This window comes from Stegastes partitus, unplaced genomic scaffold (genome assembly GCF_000690725.1).
Source record: "Stegastes partitus isolate 25-593 unplaced genomic scaffold, Stegastes_partitus-1.0.2 Scaffold785, whole genome shotgun sequence".
In the NCBI taxonomy this organism is placed as follows: Eukaryota; Metazoa; Chordata; class Actinopteri; family Pomacentridae; genus Stegastes; species Stegastes partitus.
This window is the reverse complement of record NW_007578516.1, coordinates 83,869-99,911: the sequence shown is the minus strand read 5'-3', so window position 1 is coordinate 99,911 and position 16,043 is coordinate 83,869. Positions and strand designations below refer to the sequence as shown.

The 16,043-nt window shown below is 39.8% G+C and overlaps 1 protein-coding gene across 1 annotated transcript in view; it reads left to right on the top strand.

The window, feature by feature from the left end:
* LOC103364840 (aggrecan core protein-like) overlaps positions 1-11,450 on the top strand; it is an 18,261-nt gene extending 6,811 nt beyond the window's left edge. Inside the window, exons 14-20 of the mRNA XM_008292109.1 lie at positions 6-959; positions 1,264-1,341; positions 5,249-5,407; positions 5,491-5,573; positions 7,723-7,867; positions 9,174-9,356; positions 9,433-11,450. Coding sequence (XP_008290331.1) covers positions 6-959; positions 1,264-1,341; positions 5,249-5,407; positions 5,491-5,573; positions 7,723-7,867; positions 9,174-9,356; positions 9,433-9,464 — 1,634 coding nt within the window. The 3' untranslated portion in view covers positions 9,465-11,450. The remainder of the gene's footprint in view (positions 1-5; positions 960-1,263; positions 1,342-5,248; positions 5,408-5,490; positions 5,574-7,722; positions 7,868-9,173; positions 9,357-9,432) is intronic.
* Positions 11,451-16,043: the final 4,593 nt, after the last annotated feature.

The following is a 16,043-nucleotide window of genomic DNA, read 5'->3' as shown; positions in this document are numbered from 1 at the left end:
GTCCTTGTCTGGCTCTGGCTCTGGTTCTGGTTTTGGCTCTGGGCAAAGTGGACAATTCTCCAGAATGTCATCTGGTTTTATCACCAGCCAGGACTTTTCTGGGTCCAGCGGTATTACATCAGCACCCCCCTCAGGAAGCGGTAGTGGACAGTCAGGAGGCTTTTCAGGACGTGGAGACACTCAGATCTTACTGATAGACGATGAACTGATCGAAGCGTCCACAGCTGTTACCCACAAGGAGCACGAGCTGGGTGGAGGCCTTCTGGTGTTCAGTGGTTCTGGAGACATGTCAGGATCAGGGGTTGCCAGTGGTGATCTCAGTGGCTCAGGTTCTGGAAGCGGTACTGAGTTCCTTTCTGGTGTGACCTTAGTGGGATCAGGGTTTACAGAACTCACAGCGTCGGCCTCCGGAGAGCAGGAGCAGGAGGCCTCTGGGGTTTTAGTCTACAGCTCCGGAGAGGGAAGTGGGGAACATTTGTCTGGATTCGGAAGCTCAAGTTTTCTGTCTGGGTCTGGATCAGGAATGTCTAGCTCAGGAATGTCTGGATCCGAGTCCTCTGCAAGCGGAGAAGAAGGCAGTGTTACATTCCTGACTGGAGATATTATGACGAAGACGGTTGGAGAGACGACACTGTCAATGGAGCTCGGACAGACATCGGTAGAGTACCTTGGAGAAGGAAGCGGTAGCGGCAGTGGATTTTACTCTGGTAGCGGAGATGCCGGCACCATGTTTTCAAGAGCGGCTTCTGGAGATCAGGTAGTTCTGCCTTCTCCGTCCAGCAAACTGGCACTGACAGAGAACATCACGGAACCAGAAGAGGCCTTTAATCGGACTGAACTCTCGGAGACTCCTGGTGACATCAGCATGCGCACCAGCCCTGTTCTTATACCTGCTGGACTGTCTTCTCCTCCTGTATCGACTACACCAGCCTCCGTACAGCCACCAGGCATTACAGAAGGTAGGTAAACCTATTGTTACATAAGACAACGGTATATTTTCTGTCACAGACTGTCAGATAATAAGACATGTTTATAATTTGTTGTTCTGTCAAGAAACAAGTTCCTTTTGGGGACATAAAGCAAAACCCCCAACGGCTGGACAGGCTGTAATGAGGATCACGGTTAGGGTCAGAGAGTTTAATGCATTTTGCTTTGCTAGGCCGAGAGCTGGTGTAATTAGTTGCATTAAACAATCAGCAGAAAAATCAATGCGTTAAGGACCACCTCAGTGGCCAAATGACTGAAATTTTACCTCATTTTTAGGCGGCGTTAACCTTTGTGAACCCAACCCCTGTGGAAATGTTTCGTGCACAGTAGAGGATGGAGTTGCGGTCTGTGATGGTGAGTCCAGCGAGTGACGTCCCTTGTTTTAATTTTCCCACTTTCTTTCCTGATTGCAATCTAAATCAGTATTGTGCAATGACATGTTGGTTTACAGAAGTTTTCCTGTGATGTTTCTCTGTGTATGTTTGTTGTTTGCATGTTTTATATACCTGTTTGTTAACCCTCTGAAATCCCAAACCTACCAGTTGGTTTTAAAGGTACATTTTCTTGACAAAAAGAAAAGAAAATTACACCATTTGTTTGAGCCAAAATCGGTAAAAAACAGAAATAATTGTTGTGTTTTCTACTTTCTGACGGCCTTTGTACAAATCACATGTGCCAAGTGGTTGAGTTAAGAAAATGACCCAGATCTAAGCTTAAAATTTCGGTGTTTCATCAAATTTTTTTATTTATTCTACATGACTAGTTTAAAATATCACTAAAATTAAACTATTTGCACCAGATCCTGTAAAAAATTCCACATTCGCACATCACGTGACAAATATTCTCTCACTTTTCGGTTGAACTGCAGGCATTGTTTGCACAGAGCAGATAGAAGACAAGTGTAGACACAAATTAGAGAGACTGAGAGCAAAATAGAACATATCTGATAAATAAAGTAAATACAGCGTGGCTCAAAAACTGTATACAGAGGAGGGAGTTGTTAGAAGCTACATCCAGCATGGTGAAACATCTTTGTAGAGTTTATGTGCAGAGTCGTGTGAAAATATGCAATTTGTACATTTTGCAAAAATAAAAACTGTAAAATATAAACAGCATGTAGGGTATCCATCTTTTCAGTACTCGTAGCGCTGTAGGATTCTGCTGTTTCCATTGAGGTGCAGGAGTTTATTTTGCAGTAAAAAATGAGCCCAAAATGAATAAAAATGTGATCGGAGCACCCAGAACACCCAGAAACTGGTTGGGGTTCAGAGGGTTAATGTCACCTGATGTTATATTTTCAGATAAGAATTGAACTGATTATATTCACTGTCACTACGAATCAACCTTATTACACTCACCGAAAAAAAATCTCTTTTCTCTCTCTACTGTTCCATCCTCTGATTTGTTTTGCGTCATGTTTTTGCTTTGTTTGTTTTTGTCGTTTTGTCTGGCTCTCGGTCTTTGTGTTCACGTGGCAGATTTGAATGTCAGGTTGTTTGTTGGATGTGCACCAGCTCTGCTCCGAGGATTCATCGCCTCCGTGTTTATCTCTGAGTGTCTTCAGCCTATATGTTGTTTTTGGTGTGCTGTGCCGACACGCCGCCTTGGCTCTGCTGTGTGCCTCTAAATCTGTGGCGACATATGTGCTTCCTGGCATCATATGTGTGCTGTCATCCTGCTGGAGTCTGAATACTGACCTTCTGCTGCAACCGAGCATGGATTCAAACATACTCTTACTGCTATTAGTAGGATTATTGGAGGTTTCCTGTGCAAAAATAATCAAACATTTGGTGTTTATTTTAATATATCCTCATTTGGCGACCTGGAGGATAATGAGCATAGCTGATGTGCAGTAAGTCTAAGTTGGATCAGAGGTTGCAGCAGCTGCAGTATTGTTCACTAACGCATTAGTCCTGAGCTGTGATAGTTCTGCTATTACAGCTCGTCTTCCCTCACCCTACTCACCCTCCCTGCCTCCCTCCTCACCCCTCGCTGAAACAGTAGTGTCACCCGCCCCCCTTTTTTGCAGAGGTAGACGCGTGCCAACCCAACCCTTGTGCCAATGGAGCCACCTGTGTGGAGAGCGCAGACTCTTTCACATGCTTATGCCTGCCAAACTACGGAGGGAAACGCTGTGAGATCGGTACGAGATCAGCTTCAGCTAATTAATACTAACAACAGCCTCTCAAAAACAACTGGAGGGAGACGCTAAACTCCACCAGCAGACGGCGTCGTTACCCGCAGTGGCTCTGTGAAAGTACAAAGTCATGGAAGATGCATGATATGCATCTGTCAACCTGCTTCCCTGTAATGGCAAAAGGCCATAAAGGTATCTAAAGGGTCAGTTCACTCAAATTATAAAAACATATTCAGGTAATGCAGCAATGGCTCAGTGTTTGACTGCTCAAAACACTTGAACCTTTGGTAACCTTTGTCTTGAACAGCGTCTGAATATAGTTTGTTTATTAAATGATCAAGAATAACCAGAAAATGCACAGATTTATGTCAAATTAGCACAAACTCATTCCCTTTACTGTACGTGGAGCGATCATGTCTCATGTCTGCATTGTCACCCTGCAAATATCCGTTTTAATCCAGGACAAACTCTCACATCCAGAAGCCAGACTAGACAGTAAAACTAGAAGCATCTCATTAATGCAAATTTATTATATGAACGTTTGTCTGGTGCTGCAACTGTAACGTTGTGAGTTTTCCGAGTACAAACATACTGGAAACTATTTGCAGAAGGACAGTTTCTCTGATAATTGGTTTAATTGAACCTGAACCTAATCTGTGCTCAATGTGAAAGCCAACGGTATTTTCATGAAGCAGCATTTGCACAAATTCGAAAGAAACTGTGTTGTTTATGTAATCAATATGGTTTCTATTCAATAAAGCACATGATTATAACAGTGTAGAAATTCTGAATGCATTGGATGGTGTAGGAGGGAAAGGATAGCCTTGACCTGTTATTTCTTAAAGGCTGAGGGGAGAAATTAGTTGTCTTCCAAGGTTAGTGAGGAAGGAGAGACGGCACGCTGTAGTACAAGATGTACAGGTTGAGGTGTTCCTGATACAGACAAATAGCTCAGATAATTACATGTTCTCCAAGCAACATCTATAATGATGCATGAATGGTATTTAGAAATAGACCAAAAGACCTTTTGTATGGCTGATTTGTACTCTCCGAAGAACAGAAGCTGTTTGTCTTTGTTGTCTAAAAACTTAGAAATGGATATTTTACAAAGAAAAGAATCACTTCAAGTATTTATCTTTTAAATAAATTCATTTAGAATCAATGTGCTGACAAATCTGCATTTCAGGATGTTGGAGAAACAAAAGGATGAACACAGAACTGCAGTTCAAACCAGATCATGCAAAATCTCCTAAAAACTCCGTCTGAAGCAAATCATTCCCACCAACAGGTTGTTGGTCTTGGACAGGAGTTGGTGTTACATGGTGGAAACCTCCACAGACTTCTGCTTCAAAGAGAAACGATCTGACCAGACGAACTAAACATCCTTTGAAAACTCCTAACCACACCTTAGTGCTTTTCAAAGATTATTTTGTTCTAAATAGACGAACAGTAAGTTCCTGATAGAGTTTTTGGGATCTTGTTATCAGGTCAGAAGTAGATGTTCTGTTCTGTACAGAAGTTTCTTTAACACTGAGTCTTTGTGCTGAATGATGCAGCTGAAGGCTAATTAGTGGATCTGAGATTATTATTTTCAAACATACAAAAACTGAGAGTGAACATCAGCGCTCAGGACATCGTATAAAAGGCGTGCTGTTCTCAGATGTAGATTTCTTAAACTGCAAATAAAGCCAAACCTGTTGACTTGTTTGAGCAGTAGAAGGGGTAAGTAGAAAAATATGTGAGCTTTTTGTAATTTGGCTGAACTGACCCTTTAAATAAAGTAATCAAGGTGGAGCAACAGAATGAATGAAGCCTTTGAATGTTACAGTAAAAGGAGGAAAAAATGGACATTAGGCAAAACTTTGCCTGCTGAAGAGGAGCTTTATGTGTAGTTTTCCATTTTGTGTATTGTAGGATGGAAACACTGTCCATCATCAGTAAAGTGAAACACTGCGTGGTTTGTGGACAAAGTAATGAGAAGAAAATAGAAGCTTCTCATCACCAGATGCTTTATTTTAGGACTTTTTTAAATGTCTGAGCCCTGAAAACATACACTGAGAAAGCCTTACATGGATGTAAATGAGCTCTTTCACACTGTTCACACTGTTGCTGTTGCGGCTGCAGAGGAGCTGCCGTGTGAAGACGGCTGGACTCAGTTTCAGGGGAGCTGCTACCTGCACTTCTCTGACAGAGAGACGTGGCTGGACGCCGAGCAGCGCTGCCGAGACCTGAAGGCCCACCTGGTCAGCATCGAGACACCCGAGGAGCAGGACTTTGTCAACTGTGAGTGTTTTGATGTGGCGGGTGTGTTTGTGCGCAGAGAGAGAGAAAAAATAAAGAATAACATCCTCTTTCTGCTTTCACAGCTAACGCTCAGGACTACCAGTGGATCGGACTGAATGACAAGACAGTAGAGGACGACTTCAGGTGGACAGACGGGACGCCGGTGGTGAGTTAAGATGCTGCACTGATGGTTTAATGTTGTTTTAAGGCAGAGGACAGTTTTTGTACTCCTCAGGGCATGACAGAACAGGTAGAAATGTGTTTTTTGAAAGTCAAAAGGACCACAAAGAGACACAAAAGTATGAAAAAGTCACACAAAACTACAAAGGCTCACAAGACATTCACTGAGAGACACAAAACAACCACGACGACACACAAAACAGCCCCAGAGATGATTAAAAAAACCACAAAGGGTCTTGAAACAACTACAAAAAGACAGAAAAGATTCCATTTTTCAGTACCGAGACTTGCAAAATAACAACAAAGACACACAACACAGGCATAAAGAGCCATGCAAAACTCCCGGAAAAATACAAAAAACATTCACGAAGACACACAAAACAGCTACAAAGACACATAAAACACCCAAGGAGGTGGAAATCAATCAATTAATCAGACCGAAAATATACATTAAGACAAGTAATAAAACACAAACTTCTGCAAAACAACAAAAACACACAGAGGAAATGCAAAAAGCACAACATACATAAAACATAAAGACATTCAGAACTGACACAAAAACACAAATCACAAAAACAAAGACACACAAAACACTTAAGAAAAGTAAAAGCACAAAGGGATGCTGAAAAAACAGTTCAAAAAGACTAAAATTTTGACAAGAAAAACGCAAACAACCACAAAGAGACAGAGAACAACCTCAAAGACACAAAACAGACACAAGGACAAGTAAAAAACACAACAGGATGCCAAAAGATTATACAAACCAACAACAGGGACATGAAGACGGACATGAAGAAGCAGAAAACCGCACAAAATATACATTAACACAAGTAATAAAACAACAAAATGCACTCAAGGCGCGAATAAAAGAAATGAAAACATGCGAAACTGATAGAAAAAGACGAAAGCAACCTCAAGGACACACACACTCGATGGACGGAGAGAGACAGCAATCACTCAGAGACACACAACAGCGCCACAGAGATGCAAAACATCCATTAAGACAAGTAAGAAAAACACAAAAGGAATCAAAAAAACTAGAAACAGTCTAAATAGACCAAAAGTTAGAGTACAAAGACATGCAAGAACAACCACAAAGACACACACAATATGCGTTAAGAGCAGTAATAAAACACCAGCGGGATGCAAAACAACAAAAATACACTCAAGAAATCCAAATAAGACACAAAAAGCCACAAAAACAAGTCTAGATGGCCACAAAGACCCTCAAAGACACAAAATAGTCACAAAGACAAACAAAATGCCCACAAAGGGATGCATAGCAACTGCAAAGAGAAATAAAATGATTGACAAAGACACACAAAAAAGTCACAAACACATGCAAATCAGTGAGAAAGACACAAGTCCTGACTCCAGCAGCCTCCTGGGTTTTCTCCATTTAAGATGCAGCATGAAGTCTTTTTTTTTCTCAAAGCAAAACTATCAATTTAAAAAACAGTCACTGAATCTCAGTAGATTCTGTTATAAAGGAAGCATTTGTAACTAAACGAACTTTGAAAACGTTCCAGTAGATCAACAGGGAATTTCAACATGCATGAAAAGGCTTTTAGTGATTCTGTCGAGGTTTGTTCAAGTGTTTCTGGCAGCGAGCACGATGAAAAATGCTTTCTGCACTCACGATAAGAGTTTGTCTGAGAAGGTGAGAAAGTACATGTAAAGTCAGCACAAGTGAGTTTATTTAAAGGCACAAAAAAGCCAAACAGGTGCACCAACAAGAATGTGGCTTCATAAGCAGAATGGAAACAGTTTGTTTCTTCAGGCACAGCTGAAAAGGAGCAGTGGTTTTGTGTTTGTTTCCAACATAATTTCAGCTTTAAATATGAATGAAAGTGGTTACGTTTCAAGACAGTCAGCTTTTTTTATTTTATAATAATAATTCCTGATAAACCTGGAGTTCAAGTGGAAATGTCCAAGTTGATTAAACATCTGGTTGTGCTGACTGTTTAACAGACATACCCCCTGACTAAATGATGAATAACATCCATGACGAAGGACAATGCAGTTCAATAAATACTGTGTTTAGATTCCTAATTACTTGTTCTACGTTCAGAGTTTTACCTGCAGAAAACAAATGTCTTCTTCTTCTTCTTCTTCTTCTTCTTCTTCTTCTTCAGCAATACGAGAACTGGAGGCCGAACCAGCCGGACAACTACTTTAACTCCGGAGAGGACTGTGTGGTGATGATCTGGCACGAGGGCGGCCAGTGGAACGACGTTCCCTGTAACTACCACCTTCCGTTCACCTGCAAGAAAGGCTCAGGTTCGTTTGTTTCTTCTTCGCATCTGCAGCAACACCTGTAAAGCTTTATTCAGAGATGTTTGGCCACCAGACAGAAGAAAAACATGAATAAACAGCAGCAGCGGACTCATGGTTCTAACCTGGCATCACCTTGTTAAAGCAAACATGTTTCAACACTTCCAGCGGATGTGGAGTCGTGTTTGTCTTCACCTGATGAATTTAAGGCAAACATTCAGCCTCCTGGTTTTACTAACTTCAGAGAAAATATTTATCTCTTTAGCTGCCAAATATTTGATTTTCTTCAACATGGACTAAAATTTGTCCATTTGATGTAGAGAAAGCTGGTTTAAGTTGCAGTGCTGCATGACAGGTCTCCATAACTTCATCAAACCTTGTTCACACAGCTGCAGAAACATCGACTCGTGTAGGTTTGATTGACATCACAAACTTCAACTAGAAGATTTCTGAAGACATTTTGAATGTACCAATGCAGCTTTTGTCCTGCTAGAATTGGACAGAAGGTATAATTTATGTAAGGACGTTTTATTTTGAAAAGCCAGCGTGTTTCACAAACCCTGATCAGTATCTTTAAACATCTTTTAGCTTTTACTTTGAAAGTGTATCAATCAGCCAATCAGCTATGAGTCACTGGTTGCTTCCAGTGAGCAGAGCAGACAGTCAGACTGAGGATTAGCCCTTTAAACAAATGGTCACAGCTTAAAATCTATTGTATCGAAAAAAATGTTTCACTGCTTGAAGCGCCATCTTGTTTTGAACGAGCTGATGTATTTTCATATATGTACAGTGTTTTATATAGATTTTGTGGCAGGTTAGAGAGACCCTCTGTTTGATTTTTAAGCCCAGATATAATGAGAGTCAATGAGAGTTTCGGTCGGCAAACTGTGTGCCGGAGCTACAAGGTTCTAAAGATGGCTGAGTTTTGGCACTTGTCCGTCTGACGTCTCATTCATTTCAATGGGGATTTGTAATGCAGTTTTTTTTTTTTTTTTAAAACAAATTTTGAAACAAGCGTTTGACGAACTGCTACCTGAAGTCATAGCATATGTTTACCAATCAAACCGCATGTTCTGATATAAGATTTATATGGGTTTTCTCAAAATTGCGTGTGTTGGAAATGTTAGAAGAAATGATAAGAATAAGCCCAAGCAATAACAACAAGTGAGCTTCAATATTTTGGCATCGGCTCATTTAATAATCTTAATATCTTTAACAATCTCATCCAGGGACAGACAAGTGTCTATTTACTGAAAATACTCAATGCAAGCAGTTTGATTTGATGCTCTGTGGCTTCCTGTTCTGCCCTCAGTGTCTTGCGGAGACCCGCCGGAGGTAGAAAACGCTCGTATGTTTGGTAAGAAGAAGCTGGATTATCCCATCAACTCCATCATCCGCTACCAGTGTAACCCAGGATTCAGACAGCGTTACCCACCGGTGGTTCGCTGTCGAGCCAACGGACAGTGGGAGAAACCCCAAATGGAATGCACTGATGGTAAGATCTCCTCATAAACACCGTGTTTACTGACGTTGTTTTCTGACATTAACTTCCCTTCCTTGTGTTTTCGCAGTGAAATCCAGAAAAAGAATAAAGCAGCAGTAGTCCAGCAGCAACCATCACTAAGAAGCAAGAAAAACAGAGGAATTTATTGTTTGAAAAGGACATTCATAGCACACAAAAATCCTTTTTCTATTGTAGTGATCTGCTGGAAGGCCCACCTGAAGGGTGCTACATCATGGTAATGTGACTTTTTGTCTGTCCTGTCCCCTGAACCTCCTAATATATTTTAAATATCTATGATAATTTTATTGCTCTGAGTTTATTTTGTGTGTTGTACTATGTATTTTGTTTGGTGAAATCGTTGCTGGGATTCTTTTGTTTTACATTGAGAGCGTCTGTCCTGGTTGGCTGTAGTCGACGGAGGCTGGTGGATGTTGTAGAAGCTGGTTCATGAAGTCAGGTACCAATCAGTCATAAGTTTGCTTTTTGTAACGTCTGCTGGAAGAAAAGCACAGCGAAGGAGGATTAAAGCTCCACCTCTGGCAACGTTAAAGGGAAAATGTCCTTTTGAAAGTTCACGTCCATCATCCCTGCTGGTTTCTGCTCTATCAGACGAGTTGAGGGCCTCGTTTTCCTCCTTCAGAAGAAACACTTTGCTGCTGTTTGTTCCTGTAATGCAGCATGAAAATTAATAATCCAACATTAGGAAGCACTGTGTAACTTCCTGTAGGACTGGTTCTAGCTTTTTAGGGGCCTAATTCCTAATTACTTGTGAATACACACCAAATTTGCATCTTTTTCAAGGTAAAAGAGGCCAAATATTAACACATAAGGGACCTTTATTTTTGTAATTTGAGAAACTTTGCTGCAGTATTAACATCAAAACAAACACGGAAATTCTAAAATACGAGCCAATAAAATACTGTATTTGAAACAAATTGATGTTATGATGATTGACATTGACATTAACACATTTTATTTATTTATTTTGACCAGTTTTGTTAGTTTCATTCTACTGAAGCATAACACATTGTTGACATTTTTTGTTCATCAAATGTGAGGGAAATGCTTGTATTTCTGTCCGACTCATTACCTTTCACTGTATGGGGATACATCATGCTTACCTTCATGCATAGTCATCCCCCAAAAGGCCCATTCTGATGGTAGGAAACCCCTAAAACACATCATGATTTATGTGGTAAACAAAAAAGTGTTTATTTCCAGTTAACAAGTGTTGGAAGTTAACTGGTGGAACGTCTTGGGTTTTTTAAAATTGTATTTAAGACTGAGGCAGTGTGAGGAAATAGTCTTAATCACCTGCTCCATGCATATCAGGCCAAGAACTGGTCAAAAATGCTGAAAGAACTCACATTTTTTTGCACTTTTTGTTTGCTACATGAATCCATATGTGTTATTTTATAGCTTTCATGTCTTCAGTTTTGTTGAAACAGTTGAAACCAGCAACAATAAGGAAGAAAAATACTGTACTGTCAACATTTTGTACACGTTTTCCACATGATTGAATGACTGCACAGCTCTCAAGTTGCTGTATTCTGTTTGATAAATGGTAAAAAATAATGAACTCCCTTGATGATAATCTTCAGTAGGTCATATTTAAGTGAAACTGAAACGTCATTATGAAGATACAACCTTTTATTAGTTGACTGAGTCTCTTCTGGACTGAACCAAGGATTTTTTTTTTCTTTCTTCAGCTTCGGTACCGTTCTGTTCTCTGAAATCACAGCAGCATCAGCAACACACTTCTACTGACTCCTGTTTCCCATTTAGACGATGATAATGTCGGTTTGTCAGCTTTTCTGTGTCCAGTCACTGACCGTCGTCCACTGAAGCTGTGCAGTGCGGAGTTTATCTGTGGACGAAGCTCAGTGATTTCAGAAGAAACAACTGCTGTAAACATTACAGTGTTTTATTTGTTTTTGTTTTTGTTTGTTTCTCCGACTTTGACTGCTTCCATGTGTGCACTTGTTTTATGTCGTTGTTGCTGTGTGTGGGGGCTGTGCCTCTGTCAGACGTGATGTCACCGGCTGCATAATAAACCAAAGACTGACTAATTCACTTTCAAAGCTGCGTCTGCTGTCGACCCGTTTTGTTTACTCACAGGAAGGACAAGGAAGCTGATAATCTGCAGTTTTTTGTTACTAATAATCATAAAAAGACCAACAGTAACTGTGTCCTAGCAGTGAATGTTGAGTTATTTCTTCTTTTGAATGAACACACATGTTGCCTGCTGCTGTAAATACTCACGGAAGCACCAAATGTGGATTCAGCTGCTGAAAATAATCCCAAACGGATGCACTGTTGTTAGAGCATTTTTTTCTAAATAAGACAACGTTTCACTGTTTTAGACGATTACAACATGAAGGCTGCAATCGCTCGTTATCCTTGCTGATGATTAACCTGTTGAATGTTTATTTTTTTTTTTTTTGCATTAATCAATTAGCATTTTGGTCTTTGAAATGTGAGAAATTTTAAAAACAATGTCATTAAATGTCATTTCGTAAAGTCCAAAATGACAAATGTTTTGCCCACAAACCAAAGATGCTCAGTTTCCTGTCCCAGAGGAGGAAAGAAACCAAATTTAAGAGGCTAGGATCAGAGAATTTACACTTTTTTTTTCTTAAAAATGACTCACATGGATTAAACAATTATCCAAACAGCGGGTAATTAATTTAAAAGTTGACAATTAATTGATAAATTGTTACAGTGTATTCAGACCCTTCCACTTTTTGCATACTTAGCAGTGTTCTCAAACTGATAAATTTACCATTTTTATCCAAAGAAACAAAAAACATTCACAATTAATGAGCTGAAATGAGAGAATTCTGACTTTTTTTCTCTTAAAAATGACTAAACAATTATCAAAATGTAATATCTGACAACAAATCAAATAGTGTTTGTGGCTCTTAACTACATGTTCACATCTTTCGTGGAGTTTGTGTTGACAGCTAGAGACAGAGTGAGAGCATGAAATGACAGACTGAAGCGTTGTTGGTTCATGAGATTTCTTGACAGTATAAAAAGACAAACATGGATCAAAAACACTTGTGTCAGTTCAAATGCAGATAAGAACACAAAATGTCATTTTGATGGATTTATCTACGAAACACTGGTTCTTTAATGAGGTAAATAAAAATAAGGAAGAAAAGAAGTGATTTTAAAGGGACATAAATGCTGTATTTGCTTCGTCTTTGCATGACACTGTCTTTTTATTTAGTCGTACTAAAGTTTTATGGCATCAGAATAAACCCACAAACTCTTAGTGTTTGTAATGAAGACACTCTGGTTGTTGGCTTCTCTCATGGATTTGTGTTTCTCGTCTGACGCCCACCTTCGAGCAGAGCAAATCTGCAGAGATCAGTCAGGCCTCCGTCATTCCAGCAGGGTCTCCGCCCAGATGTTCCAGCTGCAGACGACAAGCAGGCCTTTCACCTTTCAGTGAGCTCAGTGTTTCTGTCCAGGTAAATATCACAGAGCACTGACTCACAGCAATAATAAAATTACGGTAAATTTGTATTTGCCCAACAGGGCGGGTTGAAGGTGGCGTCAGCGTTGCCTGAATGGAGCCTTCAGAGGAACTCCACCCTCCACACACAGAAAATGTTTGTGACAAATTTGCTGAATACTTGTTGCTGTTAGCGAGTTCTGACCTTTTTAAGGTTGCAGCTAATTGGAAGCTTGGCAGCATTCTGATGTCTGCACCTTCGTACACAAACTGTAAACAAGTAAACAAACCTCTCTCAGGTCGACTTCTCAAATATTATCTCGCCTACCATCAATCACACGACTTCCTCTAATTTAATCTGTTTCATAGCCAAGTCTCGTCTGTACTACACTACGTACACAGAGTATTTACACTTTTTAAATAACTCCTGGACCACCCCAACCCAGCGTATGTAATGCATTTGTAATCCTTCGTACCCACGCTATGTTGCAACTAAAACTGAAGCAAAATATTAAACAGACAGGACTTTTCTCTTTGGAAATATGAAGAAAATGGACTGCAGTCTATATAAAACATGAACTATAAGTATGAAACAATAGTAGACCACTTATTCTGGCTGCTAATCCACGACCCCAAAATCTGTTCTGAACAAAAAAATTGCAAAAATGACACCTTTACTCTGAGCCAGATACTGAAAAAACTTTCTGACAGTCCATGAATGTATCATGTCTGACGTGCAATCAGGAAAAGAACAAATAAATCTGAAAGTTAAAATCAGGATATTTCATCAGAATCACATTATTCTCCATGACTGACTCAGCTGTGACCAACAGTCAAAAATTCTGTGACTTTTCGGTTGAACTGCAGGCAGTGTTTACACAGAGGAGAGAGGAGACGAGTATCGGAACAAATTAGAGAGACTGAGAGAAAAGCAAAACATACTACATTTAGATAAATAATAATCAATCAAAGGATTTCAACTCTCTTTCAGTTGTTTATGATTTACGGCATTCTAACTGTGTCATGCTGCACAGTAGACATCCCTGAGTTCTCTCTACTTCCATTCATGGTTGTGCTGTTTCCATAGAGGAGCAGGACTTTATATTGTAGTGAAAAATTAGCCCACAGTGAGTAACAACTTACAAATATGACAGGAACAAATATGGTGAGAAACAGCTCGGAGTTCAGAGGGTTAAAAAGAACCGCCTCCACAATTAAACCGATGCTCTCACACCGACCTGGAAAAAGTCAGTCACACACTTGTTTTCTTCAGGCTACTGTAACAGCATGAACCAAAAGTCACAGTTGTCGCCTCCAACTAGCTCAGAAAGCAGCAGCTCGGCTTTTTCCAGGTTTCCCCAAACTACGTAGCAGCGATGTTATTTGAGTCATACGAGCCAGTTTACAGACTCAGATCGTGAGGTGTGGTCCTCTTCCTGTACAGTCATCAAGACCCTTCTGTTTGGAACAACCTGCTACACAAGACATCATTTCTGGAGCATCTTATGTAATATGCTTCTGTACAGGTATCCTATTGTGCTATAAATAACCCAAGAAACTCTATTTCCCCTCCTGGTGATATTTACAGAAATGGCCACTAGATGATGCTGCTGCAGTTACTTCAGCTGCACCACAACAAACCAAGAGCTGCAGAGATTTGACCTTTTGACCAGAAGATGCTGCTGTTTGTCATGAGAAGAGACCCACAGCTCGGGAAAGCAGAAAGTAAAATGTTTTTAAGAAGTATTATCTCCTCTGAAACACTGACGATTATGATTTGCAGCTTCCACAGCAACCGTACTGACTGTGTCAGTGGACCTGAGTCATTTTGAACCAAATCAAACAGATTCGGTGTGGAATCATAAACTGTAGATACAGAATATTATCATCCCATTGCAGCTAATGGATTACCTATTGAGCACATAATCGCTTTCAACAGTGGGCAGCTACAGCTGGAGATGGCACCAGATGTGAGCAGGGTGGGAGGATAAAGGCTGCCGGGGAGGAAACAGTTAGTTTAGCTCCATTAGCCTTCAACGGTAGATGTGAATCCCAACAATGAATGTTTGCAAGACTACCACAGTAAAATGAAAGTTCCTGTAGGTAACTCTTGCTACTCTTTCTACTTCACTCAAACTTCAGTGATATCAGTTTAATAAATCCACAAACACCAGCCAGTCATCCACTGAACTCCTCCAGAGCTAAAGTTTCGACCAGCTTCACCTGCTGGGCACCGATTATCAAATCACATCGATGTCTTTTATTGGCAGAAGTCTTATCACAAAGTCAACAGACCTCTTTTATTGGTTTTTGTGGTGTTTTCTTTTGCAGGGAATTAGCTATTATAATGATAACACTTTTGCCTCTTTGCACACATTCACAATATCCTCAACTTAGCTCCGTCCAAGACAATTATGATTAGTTTAAAGATACACAAACAAGCAACCAACTTTTTTTCCCTTAAAGCAGAATGATAATGGGCTGCAGTCGGATTATTATGTACCAGAAAATAGGCAGCGAGACCATTTTCTTATCTAAATGAATAAGGAGCAAGGGTGCTGGAAATAGGGTGGGCCAAATGGCCATTGACCCCTTCTTTATGCCCCTGTCCCACATTGATTTTAAGTAAGTATCTGTCTGACCTGTCATGTTCATCTACTCCACACTGGTTTGCTTTTATATCTTTGTGTGGCATTAATATTTTCAAAAATGCTTTTTTTCTTCTTTTTCTTGAAATTTTATTTTTTTCTATTTTAACTTTTTAATCTAACTGTAATGTGCAGGACTCACTCAGACAAATTATTGTTCATCTTAAGAGTCTTATCCATACATTTTGGCATTTATATATATAAAAAAAACCCCAATGGGTACCTTTAAACATCTTTTGATTTATATAGGCCAGTGCCATACTATCTATTTTTATGATAATGAATGAATGAATGAATGAATGAAACGAAATGAATGAATGAAACGAAATGAATGAATGAAATGAAATGAAAAATACTTTATTTATCCCAGAAGGGAAATTCAATAAATGATGATAATTGAATAAAATAGAATTCATAATAAAATGATAATTCCTAATTTAAATGTTTATACTGTCATAATTTAATAATAAAACTTCAGTATTTTTTTTTTTTTAGAGCTGTCTGTTTGCGGAACCAAATACACCGACACTCGTTTTCAGGTCGGACCACTTAGGAGGTGGACCGTCTGTG